The sequence below is a fragment of the Somniosus microcephalus genome, chromosome 19 (genome assembly GCF_052327205.1).
Source record: "Somniosus microcephalus isolate GS21.2 chromosome 19, FLI_Smic_1.0, whole genome shotgun sequence".
NCBI classification, from domain to species: Eukaryota; Metazoa; Chordata; class Chondrichthyes; order Squaliformes; family Somniosidae; genus Somniosus; species Somniosus microcephalus.
The window spans coordinates 60,588,231-60,603,923 of record NC_141005.1 but is presented as its reverse complement, the minus strand read 5'-3'; the positions used below and the strand labels follow the sequence as shown (position 1 = coordinate 60,603,923).

At 44.9% G+C, this 15,693-nt stretch overlaps 1 protein-coding gene across 1 annotated transcript in view; it reads right to left on the bottom strand.

The window, feature by feature from the left end:
• The window catches only part of LOC147104512 (solute carrier family 2, facilitated glucose transporter member 11-like), a 100,671-nt gene that overhangs the window by 48,093 nt on the left and 36,885 nt on the right, over positions 1-15,693 (bottom strand). The window contains exons 3-5 of the mRNA XM_085962187.1: positions 10,978-11,076; positions 8,305-8,465; positions 1,908-2,032 (exon numbers count right to left, since the gene is read on the bottom strand). Coding sequence (XP_085818313.1) covers positions 1,908-2,032; positions 8,305-8,465; positions 10,978-11,076 — 385 coding nt within the window. The remainder of the gene's footprint in view (positions 1-1,907; positions 2,033-8,304; positions 8,466-10,977; positions 11,077-15,693) is intronic.

Genomic DNA, 15,693 nt, shown 5'->3' with positions numbered 1-15,693 from the left:
GCAAGGACCTTTCATGTATACCGTGGACGTTGGAGAGAGCATTGTAAGATGCCATGCTGACCAGATTCTAGAGTCACTGGAAAACGTCAACTCCACACCACGATCTGATACACCTGGCAATGAAATCGACTTACCAATTGCAGCTACCGCAGAATCGGTGATATTGGAAGCAGATGAACCAAACAACGACATTGATCCCGACTCAACCTTGCCAGAAGAACCTGATACCCCAAAGAGGCGTTATCCAGACAGAATCAGGAAGCCTCCTCAAAGACTGAACTTATAATTGCTTAAACTTAACCAATGTATCTAACAACCGTAATTGTGATTGTAATTAGTTATCATTTAGTTGTTAAATGAATTAATGTACTGTTTATCTAAAAGGGGAGGAATTGTTGTGTATGTACCTTTAAGAGAATAACTGGTCTCAGACTGCAGTACCGGCAGTGACCACCCCTGTATAAAAGGCGCTAGTAAGCCTCTGTAGTTTCAGTTTCCCAATTGGCTTCATTCAGTAAAGACTTGTTTTGTTCAACTCCTGCTGTCCGTGTCTCAATCATTCACGGACATAATAACTGTCACAGGAGGAGGGAGTTTACTGTCACAGGAGGAGGGAGTTTACTGTCACAGGAGGAGGGAGTTTACTGTCACAGGAGGAGGGAGTTTACTGTCACAGGAGGAGGGAGTTTACTGTCACAGGAGGAGGGAGTTTACTGTCACAGGAGGAGGGAGTTTACTGTCACAGGAGGAGGGAGTTTACTGTCACAGGAGGAGGGAGTTTACTGTCACAGGAGGGGGGAGTTTACTGTCACAGGAGGGGGGAGTTTACTGTCACAGGAGGGGGGAGTTTAATGTCACAGGAGGAGGGAGTTTACTGTCACAGGAGGCGGGAGTTTACTGTCACAGGAGGGGGGAGTTTAATGTCACAGGAGGAGGGAGTTTACTGTCACAGGAGGGGGGAGTTTAACGTCACAGGAGGGGGGAGTTTAATGTCACAGGAGGGGGGAGTTTAACGTCACAGGAGGGAGGAGTTTAATGTCACAGGAGGGGGGAGTTTAACGTCACAGGAGGGGGGAGTTTAACGTCACAGGAGGGGGGAGTTTAACGTCACAGGAGGGGGGAGTTTAACGTCACAGGAGGGGGGAGTTTAACATCACAGGAGGGGGGAGTTTAACGTCACAGGAGGGGGGAGTTTAACGTCACAGGAGGGGGGAGTTTAATGTCACAGGAGGGGGGAGTTTAACGTCACAGGAGGGGGGAGTTTAACGTCACAGGAGGGGGGAGTTTAATGTCACAGGAGGTGGGAGTTTACTGTCACAGGAGGTGGGAGTTTACTGTCACAGGAGGTGGGAGTTTACTGTCACAGGAGGTGGGAGTTTAATGTCACAGGAGGGGGGAGTTTACTGTCACAGGAGGTGGGAGTTTAACGTCACAGGAGGTGGGAGTTTAATGTCACAGGAGGGGGAGTTTAATGTCACAGGAGGGGGGAGTTTAATGTCACAGGAGGTGGGAGTTTAATGTCACAGGAGGTGGAGTTTACTTTTACAGGAGGGAGGAGTTTCAAACATTTGCCTGCTGCCTCTAATCAACAATTGCAAAACACAAGTTTCAGTAACTAGGGGTTACCAGGAGACAGCGATAAGTGTACAGATATTTAAGAGTTATGATTCAACACCAGTACAGCCAATTGTACATCCCCTTTGATATTTTGGGGTCAGATTTGCTCTGGTCACTCACTACACGTTGCAACATCTTAAACACAGCACAATATTGCCTTTGATCCCTATTCCTAGAAAAATTAGGGATGCCCTGGGGTTTCATTTGATGCATTTACAACTGTATCATAAATGGCAAATAAGCAAAATCTTCCCGCAATGCTTATAAAGTCAAAGAAACATTCCTCGTACCTGTATTTACTCCATACAGGAACCTCGCCACCAGGATCATCTCAAAGGATCTCGCCATCCTGCTGAAACCCACTATAAAAGCCGCCACTATTGCCAAAATATTGTTGAACACCAGACAGTTCTTCCTGAAACACAACGCATTTAATTTGAAAGGATCCATTCAACAGAATCGAATGCGCCATGATGGGTTATCTAACACGTGACTATCCATCTTGGGGTGAGAGGAGAAGGGGTAAACTAGTGCTCTTTGAGCTGGCTTCAAGATGATATGGCTGGTGATGGAAGTTCAGAATCAAGTCATCTCGTGGTGAACCCGATACCTGAGCCAGACAGGTCTGCGGCACTCTATGGTGCTGTTGATGACTGAACAGCCAGTCTGGCTCACAAATAGAACCTGGAGAAGTAGACCTATCATTGGCGCTTGGGATTGTTCCCACTCAGCTCCAGATAACCTTACAAGCCAATGCTCGAATGGGTACGGTGGTCCTAGTTGGACAAGTCGTGGACAATTTACCACTTCTCTGGACTGCACTGTTTTAGCTGGTTAAGCACGAGCAGCACCCCAGCACCCAGTTCGAGATCCCTAAACCTAGGCTCTGTAACTCTGTGCCTCAGCTGTCTGGATTTCGGTAAGTGAGATGTGTCCTTATGGATATACACCACTTACCTAAATCCAGGAAGTGTAGGCATATCAGCCAAACAGAAACTCTACCTGTGCAGATTTCTCAGTAACTTTGTTTGGAGACTCAAGGGTTTCCCTTCTATCAGACACTCAGCTGACCTCTCAAGTTCAACCCCTTATGGATCCCTTTGAGTTTTAATTCCCTCTCGCAATACTCTGCTATTGCTATAGCACTGGAAGAATTTTTTTGGCAATATATTATATCTGCTGGCAACCTCTTCCAAAAGTTCTCTTTTAGACTACGTGGCACCACAGCGTTCACCAGTTTCTGATACTTATATTAATTAAACTTGCATGTATATACCACCTTGTCATGTTGCAAAGTCTGAAATACTTCCTGCAATGAATTATTTTTGACGTGTAATAGCTGTTATGTAGTCAAACACAGCTGCCATTCAGCACCAACGTTCTACCAAAAGCCATGCGATGAATAACCAGCTCTTGCTTCCTAGTTATAAGCTGGACAGGGAAACAAGTGGGGGGGGGGTGAGAAATTTGACTAGCTCCCAAAACTGGCGCACAGTTGCTGGAGCGATGGCTTGGCGCGCCAGTCTGTGCTGGCCTGAGGCCTGAGCTAAATTCAGCTTTGGGCCTCATTGAAATGCTACCGGTGAACTGCAGGGTCCAAGCAGGCACCCTTTGGTCAGGTCTGTGGGGTAGGCAATCCCGAAGAGGGCCTTGAACAGGCTGGAGTTTATTTGTGGGCCCAGGAGGAGCACTCCCGCTTCTCTGGGCCCACACAAATAAAAAAACTGAAGATTTCCCGGGCCTTTGTTTTGAGCAACCGCCAGTGGTCCCTTGAAAGATTCCTGGTTAGTTAGACCACGCCAATTTACATATCTAAGGAACACACTGCTGATCTCAGGCGGACACCTTGGATGACTAAAGTGTAATGATATGCAGTAACATGTCATTCTAGAATGGTACACTAGGTGTAGCTGTATGTTTTAGTTGTGGGCTACATCTATATGGGTTGTCTTGTTTAACACGAGGCACTGGTCGAGAGAGTCAACATGGCTACTGTATACAAGTCAACATGGCTGAATAAATGACTAGCATAAGCTAGCTGTTCATAATAAAAACGTCTATTTATTTATGAACATAACATGGTACCAGGAGTGGTAATATCTGCTGAATATTGTGAAATGCAACATGGAGAATTTGAAGCCACCGGAGGGTTTGAAACTCACGGGGAATGTCGACTGCAATTGGCGGACTTTCAAACAACAATTCGAACTCTACATTGCCGCCATCGGGTTCGGTACGAAGCCAGACGCAAGGAAAACAGCGTTGCTGCTCACGGTTGCAAGCCCGCAGGCGATAGAGGTATTTAATACGTTTGTATTTGATCAAGAGGAGGACAGAGAAAAAATGGACGACGTGCTAAAGAAGTTTGATACACATTGTTCTCCCAAAAAGAACGAGACCTATGAGAGGTATGTGTTCCGTTCACGGACACAGCAGCAAAATGAGACTTTTGATAGCTTTGTGACCGATCTGAAACTGAAAGCACAGACATGTAATTTCTCTGAACTGAAATCATCCATGATTCGTGACCAGATTGTGTTTTGTATTCATGATAAAAGGTCAGGGAACGTCTGTTGAGAGAAACCGAACTGACATTGGAGGATGCTGTGAAAATATGCCATGCCAGTGAGCTAGCTCAGCAGCACGCAAAGACTTTCAGTGAAATTAATAATGGTGCGACTGTAGTGAGTGACAGTGCAGCTGTCAGTGCGGTGTCCTGCAAGGGGAAGAAACGTGGGCAGAACAGGAATGCAAAGCAATCGGAGGATGGAACTTTCAATTGTAAACACTGTGGTTACCAGCACCAGTCAAGACAATGCCCAGCGTTTGGGAAAATGTGCACAAAATGTAATGGAAAGAATCACTTTGCCAAACAATGCTTTTCAAAAGTAAAAACAAAGAAAGAACATAAAGTTAATGCAGTAAAAGAGGACACTGATTTAAGTGAGACATTTTTTGTAGGAATGGTGTCATGTGACAATATAGAAAAGGATACAGAAAATATGCAGCCCTCAGGAATGGGCAATGCTGAACATAAAAGTTAATGCAGTAAAAGAGGACAAATGGATGATGCCACTGCAGGTAAATGGAGCATTAGTTACATTGAAACTAGACACTGGGGCAAAAGCAAACTTAATCAGTATGAGTGACATTAAAAATAAGAAAGAAAAGCCCAAAATACAGAAAAAGTCAGTACTACTGAAGTACTATAATGGACAGAAAATAGATAGCTTAGGTGTATGCAGACTTAAAGTGACAGTCAAAGACAAAGTGCATCATCTCATGTTTTCTGTTGTGGCTGAAGGACTTGATTCACTACTAGGTGACAAAGCTTGTGAGGACTTAGAACTGGTCAAGAGAGTCTACCGTATAAACTGTGCCATAAGCAGACCAGATGACTCAGTGGATTCTGTAATGAGTAATTCCCAGGATGTGTTCAAAGGATTTGGAGTTCTACCATTCACTGACAAGATCCAGCTAAAGGAGGATGCTCAGCCAGTGGCACATGCTCCACGGAGAGTTCCAGCACCCCTGCGTGACCGGCTCAAGAAAGAACTGGACAGAATGACCACACTAGGAGTCATCAGGAAAGTCGAAGAGCCAACAGACTTGGTTAACTCCATGGTATGTGTAAAGAAAAAGAACAATGATCTAAGAGTATGCATGGATCCAAAGGACTTAAATGCAAATATATAACGTGAACACTACCAGATTCCCAAGCGAGAAGAAATCACCAGTGAAATGTCAGGTGCCAGATACTTCACAAAGCTCGATGCCTCACAAGGATTTTGGCAACTAAAACTGGATGAAGAGAGCACCAAATACTGTACCTTCAACACACCATTTGGCAGGTATTGTTTCCTCAGAATGCTTTTTGGGATAATATCTGCATCTGAAATCTTTCATAGAGCGATGGAACACATAATTGAAGGTCTGGAAGGAGTTTGGGTCTATATTGATGACATCATCATCTGGGGCTCCACACTGAAAGAACACAATGAGAGACTGACTAAAGTGCTACAGAACATACGCCGGAATGGACTGAAGCTCAACAAAGCCAAGTGTCAGTTTGGCGTCCAGGAAGTCACTTTCCTAGGAGATAATCTATCTGGTAAAGGAATAGAGCCAGATATGGAAAAAGTAAACGCCATACTCAACATGCCCCGACCCACTGACAAAAATGGAGTGCTACGCATCATGGGGATGATAAACTTCATTGGAAAGTTCATTCCTAACTTGTCAGCCAAGACAGCCTGTCTGCGAGACCTGCTACATAAAACAAATGAGTTCGTATGGACAGAAAGACATGAACAAGAGTGGATGAACCTCAAAACAGTGCTGACAACCACACCTGTACTCATCTTCTTTGACCCAACAAAGAGAATCAAAGTGTCAACGGATGCATCAAAAGATGGCCTAGGCGCGGTCTTGCTACAAGCAGAGGGTGAAGATTGGAAGCCTGTTGCCTATGCCTCCAGGTCTATGACTGAATCTGAGTGTCGATACGCCCAGATTGAAAAGGAATGTCTAGGCTTGGCAGTTGGACTAGAAAAGTTCCATGGCTACATATATGGACTTCCCACCTTCACAGTTGAGACAGACCACTGCCCACTGGTTGCCATCGTAAAAAAAAAACCTGAATGAGATGTCTCCAAGGATTCAACGACTCATGATGAAGCTGCAAAGATATGACTTTGAACTGATCTACACACCAGGCAAACACATAGTGTTAGCAGATGCACTATCCTGAGCACCCACAATGAGTCATGTGAGCTCTACTGAGGAAGACGTGGGTGTTCATGTGAGTATGGTCACTGCTGCGCTGCCCGTGTCAGACACAAAATCAAAGCAAATAGCAGAAGAAACAGTAAAAGATAGTGTTACAAACAGTAATAGAGAACATTCATCATGGTTGGCCTAAAGGTTCCTGTCCAAAGTACTATCACATCAGGTCAGAGTTGAGTGTCGCAAGTGGACTATTACTAAGACAGAACAGAATAGTCATTCCACAGGCTTTACGTCGAGACATGCTCAAAAGGATTCATGAGGGACACCTCGGAATTGAAAAATGCAAAAGGAGAGCAAGAGACACTGTTTATCGGCCTGGCATAAATAAGGACATTGAGAACATGATAGGCAAATGTGAGACATGTCAGAAACACCAAAACAAACAAGCAAAGGAACCAGTGATAGTAGCTGACTTACCAACAGCACCATGGCAAAAGGTTGGTATGGACCTTTTTCATTTGAATGGTAAAGACTATCTATTAGTGATTGACTACTATTCTAACTATCCTGAGATGGCACTGCTCTCAAGCACATCAGCAAGCAGTGTCATAATGCATGTTAAATCCATCTTCACCAGACATGGGATTCCCAGGATTGCCGTTAGCGACAATGGTCCGTGCTTCAACTGTAAGGAGTGGCAACAGTTTGCAGCACATTATGACTTTCAGCACATCACATCCAGTCCTCTGTATGCTCAGTCGAATGGTAAGGCAGAGAAAGGTGTTCAAGTTCTCAAACAGCTACTGAAGAAAGCAACAGAAAGCAAGTCTGATCCTTATCTCGCCCTGCTGAGCTACCGAGCCTCCCCTTTAGACTGTGGTTCTTCACCTGCAGAACTCCTAATGGGTCACAAGTTGCGCACCACGCTACCCTGCTGTGCAAAAGAAAAGCAGAGTAAGGAACTGAGACAGAGACTTCAACTGTTAAAGCTGAAACAGAAATCACACTATGACAAGTCATCCAAAACTATGAAACCATTGACAAGGGATAATGTTGTCAGGATTGAGGATCCAAATGCATGGAACAGGAAAGCTACAGTTCTTGAGGAAGTAGGACCAAGGTTAGAACTGAGGAAGGACAGATTCTCAGGAGGAACTGCCGTTCCCTCCTGAAAACACAAGAAACTATCCAAGAGCAAATCGATGACAATGCCACAACTGAATTTTGTCACTCACCACCAGAACAATCTAACACAAACACACATCAGACTTACCTGTGCTGAGAAGATCCACATGTGAAGTAAAAAAGCCTGATAGACTTAATCTTTGAGTAGAAAGAAAACTATAATAAAAGAATGAAAAGCTTAGTTCATAAAGTAAAGCTTTGAAGATGTGTTGACTGTTGTGAAGATGTTTTAAAAAAAAATGTTTGTGTCGTTATGTAAAAAAAAAGTTCATTCAAAGGTTTATAGAGCACTAACAAAAGTGTTACTGATATCATCTTTAATGTTTTTCTTGAAAGTTGATTGATATTGATTTTGTTTAACCTCAAAGGAAGGGGGATGTAATGATATGCAGTAACATGTCATTCTAGAATGGTACACTAGGTGTAGCTGTATGTTTTAGTAGTGGGCTACATCTATATGGGTTGTCTTGTTTAACACAAGGCACTGGTCGAGAGAGTCAACATGGCTACTGTATACAAGTCAACATGGTTGAATAAATGACTAGCACAAGCTAGCTGTTCATAATAAAAACGTCTATTTATTTATGAACATAACATAAAGGTCGCTCGAGCCAACATGGCATCCGGAATATTTTCGGTACAATTCGGGAACGCAAAATTCAGAGGCCTAACACAGATTTTACACCAGATAATCGGGCGGTCGTGTGCTGCATTTCTGCCACAAGGACAACAAAGCCTGAACGATTCTCCTTTCACAGATTTCTATGCTCTTACCTTCCATATCTTACTGAGACATGTCCAGCGATCAGTGCTCCAAACACAGCTCCAACCGGATACATCGACACTATGACCGACCAGGTCACTTTTATTACCTGTTCCTCCATCGCTGTGCCATGACGCTCCAGCCAAGTCTCGTTGATAAAATACTTAATGTACTGGAATTAGAAAGTGTGGTGTTAAAATCAATATTTGTGGTGGGAGGTTCCTTTGTGCTGAGGGTATTCTACATTCTCCCAACTTCCTCTTTCTTTTGACCTCCCTGTTCTGAGGCAGTATCGCTGGCTGGGCAAAGCAGCCTGCTCCAAGACCTCTGTCAATACTTCTCTCAAACCGCTCGCTGGAAGAACAGCCCAAGGGGTGATTTTTGCCACTCTTTTCGTGTGAAATGCCAGATCTCAACATCTGGAGCATTATAAGCACAAATCCACATCCTCCCCATCTGTGACCCCACTCACTGCACACAAATTTTAAGATTGTTTCTTTATTTTCTTTGCCTTACTTCCTTGCCCATCCTTTGCCCTTTGTTTCTAGGCCCTCGCACTGTGCACCACTCTCCAACCAAGAGAGCCAGCGGGTGACTTGTGCACTGAATTCTATCAGCGCTGATTCCCTACAGCTGCTGTGAGATAAAGAAGAAAAGACTTGCATGTATATAACACCTTTCACGCCCTCAGGACATCCCAAAGCGCTTTACTGCCAGTGAAGTACTTCTTTGAAGTGCAGTCACTGTTGTAATGTAGGGAACGTGGCTGCCAATTTGTGCACAGCAAGATCCCACAAACAGCAGTGTGTTAATGACCAGATCATCTGTTTTCAGTGATGTTGATTGAGGGATAAATATTGGCCAGGACACCAGGGATAACTCCCCTGCTCTTCTTTGAAATAGTGCTGTGGGATCTTTCACGTCCGCCTGAAAGGGCAGGTGGGGCCTCAGTTTACCGTCTCATCCGAAAGACGTCGCCTCCAACTACTCAGCACTCCTCAGTACTGCACTGGAGTGTCAGCCTGGATTATGTGCTCAAGTCTCTGGAGTGGGACTTGAACCCACAACCTTCTGACTCAGATGGCAAGAGTGCTGCCCACTGAGCCATGGCTGACACCTATGCACAGATTCAGCATGCAGACTCGGTCTCTGACCTGCCCTCAAGGGGTAGCATCCCATTACCATTCATTGCCTATTCAACACAGCTTGAACCAAAGTCTTCATCCTACAATCATGTGGCACAACACATCGACACGTCACAACTTGGTGCCCACCAAAGATGTTCTATATTTAAACTATGAAGCACTTCTTTCCCAGAGAGCAGTGAGCCTCTGGAATACATTGCTGGCTGGTGCAGTGGGTGCTGACTCTCTGCCTGCCTTCAAGAGGGAGCTGGACCGGTTCTTGATGGGACAGAGATTGCATCATATAGAAGATAAGTGTCTTTATAGACAATACTTGCTCCGTGTGATCTCTTAGACTGGGTTCGATCGCCTGAGGTGATCGGAGAGGAATTTTCCAGAGTATTTTTTTCCTTATTGGCCCTGGAAGTTTTTCTTCTGGGTTTCAACCTCTCCCAGGAGATTGCATGGCTGCGGGGGAGGAGTGGAGCGAGGAAGTGTCTAGTCACGATGCTCCAGCCATCACGGTGTGGGACAGGCTTGATGGACCAGCTGGTCTTTTCCTGCCCATCAATTTTGTATGTTCATATGTTGACACTATTCAACAAATGGAGGCTTGGACTTAAAAGGTGTGATGTTATACTTGGGGTCATTTTGATGTTTCTTCACCAGACAGAAAATGGCTGCTAGTTGTAAACCCTGTCATCTTGGTTAGTATTTACACTGGATTGCAAATTCCAACATACGTTTAACATGGTGGTAAAGTCTTATGCCCAGGGATCTATTCAACAACCCCTTCCAGTCCCATGATCTCTACCGCCAAGAAGGAGAAGAGCAGCAATGTTCTGGGAACACCATCACCCCCAAGTTCTCCTCCAAGTCACACAGCATCCTGACTTGGACACATATCACTGTTCCTTCATCATCGCTGAGCCAAAATCCAGGAACTCCCTATCTTAACACCATCATGGGAGCACCATCATCTCAGGGACTGCAGTGGATCAAGGAGAAAGCCCACCATCTTCTCAGGGCAACTAGGAATGGCCAAAAAATGAGGCTTTGCCAACTTCACCCACATCCCAAGAAAAAATAATTTAAAAATATTATTAGGGGAAAGGGAGGAGAAATCCAACTAAATTTAGCAACACTAACTTCCAATTAATGGTGCTGTAACCCGTGGCATTTGTTGAATTTTATTGGTTTTTTTGCTGACATATTTTATGCATAAGTTCAACCTCTGGAAGAGGGAACATTATTTTGGTCTGAAGAGAAACATCATTTATAAACTTTCCAAGCAAAATAAACAATTTAGATCGGTCTCCTGGGCTACATTTTGCACCATCACCTCCAGTGGCACATGATGTCACATTCATTACCACCAGTGGTAATTTAAGTTGTTTGTCAAAAGCATTGTTCCTACTTGAAGGCTGAATGAAGACACTCACCGTCACTCAAATCTGTAAGGACCTTAATGTTGGCCTCTATCACCCCAAAAATAAACGGCACTATAACCTGTATCATTTTCTTAACGTCTCAATAATAGAGCAATATAAAGGTACTCACAACTGACGGTGCATTAATGAGAGACATATTGAGTCCATGCTGGAGTGTTCCTCCCATTCCCGAGACAATGATCAGCAGCAAAAGAACCTTCAGGTGGAACTGTATTTGGAGAAAGTGTTACCGTTTGTAAGCACTTATTATAGTTAGTACTTGTTAAGATCACAAGATAGGTTCGGTTGAAGAAAGACATGGGGGTTCTTTTGATCTCAAACTTGCAGAATACCGACCCTTCCTATTACAGCACCTAGCTGTTTCTTAAATGAGTCTTGTGTCCTGGCCGTAACCACACTTCCTGGCATCACACCCCAGATGTTGATCAGTCTCTGTGTAAATAAATGTTTCCTGGTGTATAGTTCCAGGCTTACTTAATCTATTACATTAAGTACCTTCTATATGGCCTCTATAAGGTCCCCTCTGGATTTTTTTTTGAGGCAGTAGAGCCCTAGTTTATTTTGCTGTTCCTTAGAGATCTACCTTCCAACACTGTTTCTCTCCTGTACAACACCTCTTGGGCCTGAATGATCCCCTTAGGAGTAGGCCATTCAGCCCCTCGAGCCTGCTCAGTCATTCAATTAGAACATGGCTGATCTGTATCTCAACTCCATTTACCCGCCTTAGCTCCATATTACCCAACAAACTCTACCCTTCTCAGTCTGGAAAGCTCCAATTGACCCAGCATCCACAAACGTTTTGGGGGAAGAGAATTCCAGATTTCTACTACCCTTTGTGTGACAAAGTGCTTCCTAATTTCACTTCCAAATAGCGTACATTTTAAGATTTGACAGCCTTATGCCGTGGTAATTAGAATTGTATTTAGTGCTTCACGTACAGCCAATGTACAGCTTGTGCAGAATAATGGACTCTCAAGCAATGAATGCAGACAGTCCTTCGCACACATACATACAAATCTAAATTCACTTTAGGAAGAACTTCCCTTTGCCCCTTGATCCTACTATTCTTGTGCTCATCAAAGATGAAAGAGAGGAACGTTATTGCTGGGATATGGAATATTTTGCCATTTCTTATGGTGTCAGTCAGCATTCAGCACTTCCAGTCAGGTGCAGCCCAGGTTATCTGTGGAATAAAGTTCTCTCTGCACTGCTCCATCAATGACTCCCAGGTCAGGTACAGCACGGGTAAGATACAGAATGAAACTCCCTCTATTTCCCCCCAATGAATCTGCAGGTTTATTCAGATTCAGGGACCAGGGAAAGTTCAAACTTCAATCCCAAATCAGTGCTGAGGTAGCTGATATCAGCTTGGGAGGAAACAGGGCTGCTACAATTGGCCTAAACACCCCTGTATTAGGGAGGGGAAGAATCAGCCAGATTCTCACTCCTCTCTGCTGTTCAGCACCTGAAATACATGGAATCAGGTAAGGACATAACTGGGTGTGGCTGTGATGGCCCCCCCATCATAAGGTCAGAAGTGGGGATGTTCGCTGATGATTGCACGCTGTTCAGCACCATTCGAGACTCGTCAGATACTGACGCAGTCTGTGTCCATATGCAGCAAGCCCTGGACAACATTCAGACTTGGGCTGACAAGTGGCAAGTAACATTCACACCACACAAGTGCCAGGCAATGACCATCTCCAACAAGCGAGACTCTAACCATCTCCCCTTGACATTCAATGGCATTACCATCGCTGAATCCCCCACTATCAACATCCTGCGGGTTACCATTGATCAGAAACTGAACTGGACCAGCCATATAAATACTGTGGCTACAAGAGCAGGCCAGAGGCTGGGAATTCTGCGGCGAGTGTCTCACCTCCTGACTCCCCAAAGCCTTTCCACCATCTACAAGGCACAAGTCAGGAGTGTGATGGAATACTCTCCACTTGCCTGGATAAGTGCAGCTCCAACAACACTCAAGAAGCTCGACACCATTCAGGATAAAGCAGCCCGCTTGATTGGCACGCCATCCACCACCTCCAACATTCACTCCCTCCACCACCGGCGCACTGTGGCTGCAGTGTGTACCATCTACAAGATGCACTGCAGCAACTCGCCAAAGCTCCTTCAACAGCACCTTCCAAACCCACGACCTCTACCACTTAGAAGGACAAGGGCAGCAGACGCATGGGAACATCACCACCTACAAGTTCCCCTCCAAGCCACACACCATCCTGACTTGGACCTGTATCGCCGTTCCTTCACTGTCGCTGGGCCAAAATCCTGGAACTCCCTTCCTAACAGCATTGTGGGTGTACCTACACCATATGGACTGCAGCGGTTCAAGAAGGCGGCTCACCACCATCTTCTCAAGGGTAATTAGGGATGGGCACTAAATGCAGGCTAGCCAGCGACACCCACATCCCATCAATGAATAAAAAAAAATTTTTTTTTAATATCCTGCCAATGCTTGCTACAAGAGTCACAAATAAATAATGATGCATTAATATTGATTCATAATTTTGAACAATAATTTTAAATCTCTCCTTAACCCTCTCTGCTCTAAGGAGAATGGCGGAGCAGGCTCAAGGGGCCATATGGCCTACTCCTGCTCCTAATTCTTATGTTATGTTCTTATGAGAATAATCCTAGCTTCTCTAGTCTCTTCAAATAACTAAAGTCACTCGTCCCAGGCACCATTCTAGTAAATCTCTTCTGCACCCTCGCTAAGGACTTAACAGCCTTCCTAAAGTGTGTTGCCCAAAATTGGACACAGTACTCCAGCTGAGATCTGACCAGTGAATTATGGTTAATATTGAATTATGAAAATGTGCTTGACTAATTACTCAGCCTCAGACGTTATTAAATAATTGTTGGCTGCAGTGTAGAATGAAGATGCTGCATTGCAAAGAGCACATTTAATTATCTGTGTTTGTTTATTACTAGTAGGCACACAGAAACAGATATTGAGCCAACTTTTGCTGTGGCAGGGTGTCTAACGGCGTCTGCTGTTCGTTCAACTTGCCCTTGCACATTTAGGTGTTTAAGTTTTTTGCGTGGCAGGTTGCTGAAAGTGCGAGCTGATAACCTCGCAGCGACGGAAACTGGGCATTTGGGGCCTGAGTGAACAGGGCAAGCAACTATGTATCTTCCTAACCAATCAGATTGAAGGATTGAGAGTTAAACAGAGGAAGGACAGTGAAGGAAGTGCGTTAGTCACTAAGCTGTGCGATACAATCATGATAATTAGCAGGCAGCACCAAACTGACGTGCTGCCTGCGCTTTCTGAATGGGCGCGGACATCTCTCACATCGTGGTGCCCGCGACCGTTTTTGGGCCTAATCGAATTTCACCCCCTACATTTATAAAATATCCAACAACAATTAATGTCTGAAGGAATGAGACTCCACACTTGTAATAGTTCATTTTCAGTGGCAGAGAGGTTGTTTGGCAGTCATGTCGTTAAAAGGGTACTTAAAGAGAAATGGACAAGACTTCACTTTCTAGGGCACGTTTAGTTCGTATCTACCGCGCAAATACAGCAACTTCACACTATTCAATGCATTTCAATAGTGAGGCAGTAAAAAGATGTCGTTTTCGCAAAGCTAGCGGCGGAGAAACTCGGACAGCAACATTTGGATTTCCGCGTTTAACCACGCATCTGCCTAGCGCCTGAAGTTGCTGTACCATTTGCACATAAATAACGACAAGTGCAAGTAGCCTTGCCATTACTTTGACAGCAAAACCTGTTCCGATTACATAGTGTCAGACTGAGATTCTACCAGAATGGAATGTTACAAGTTTAGGAGCTGCCATAGATACCGTCTCAGGTTCAGTGGCAAATCACTCCCGTAAGTGGATCCCAGGCTCCTTACATCACAGAGTTCACTCACACTATCCAATATTTATTTCTGCAAAAGCGTAACCCGAGGGGATGTAACAGTATGTCGCCCTAGATGTACAAACTGGATATTGTGTCTTTCAGACATGTTCCCCTCCTCGTGACTCTCCAATCTTTTCAAAGGCGGATGGAGAAAACAACTAGTAAGACATGGGGCTGGATTTTGCCAGGCCCGAGGAGGCGGGTTTGGAGGCGTGTGAGGTGTTAAAATTGCAAAAAATGGTGGGCGGATCCGATCCCACCTCCAACTCGTCTGAGCAATTTTCCAAAAAGCAGCCTTTCAGACCCCGTTTCCATCCTGCCTCCAAGAGGTGGGATAGGCCCTTAACAAGCACTTAATTGCCTCTATAATGCCATTTTGAGAGGCCTTTCCAACTAACACTTTTCCCCCGTGCTGCACGTCTCCTCTGGAACACGCCAGATAATCCTGGCGGCCTCACAAGTGGATGGCTTACTAACAGCTGCAGTTCCATCATTAAAAAGGAGTTTTCACCAATGATCATTTGCAGGTGGCAGAACTTTGTTTCCTCAGGTCTGGGAGAACTTTTAGCAGGCCTACTCATTGTGGAAGTTTTGAGGCTGAGATCCATCTGCAGGGTGACATCCTGGGAAACCCCTCTCCCCACCTTGACTGAGCGCTTCCTCAGCTGAGGTATATACCAGAAGCATGGGAACCATTTATTTCCTTTCCCCCTGGACATCAGATTTGGACGAAGACCAGCCGCAGCAGCAGCAGCACCCAGAATAATAGCAGCACCAACAGCAGGAGCAACAACAGGAGCGCCAAGCTGCTGCTCACCCACCTGAAGCTGCACAGGCCAGAAGGTGCCAGCGCATGGAAGCACATCGCCACAGGAGATACCCCCAAAACAGGGTTTACAGACAGAGGATGAGCTACCTCAACGTGACTGAGCAGCA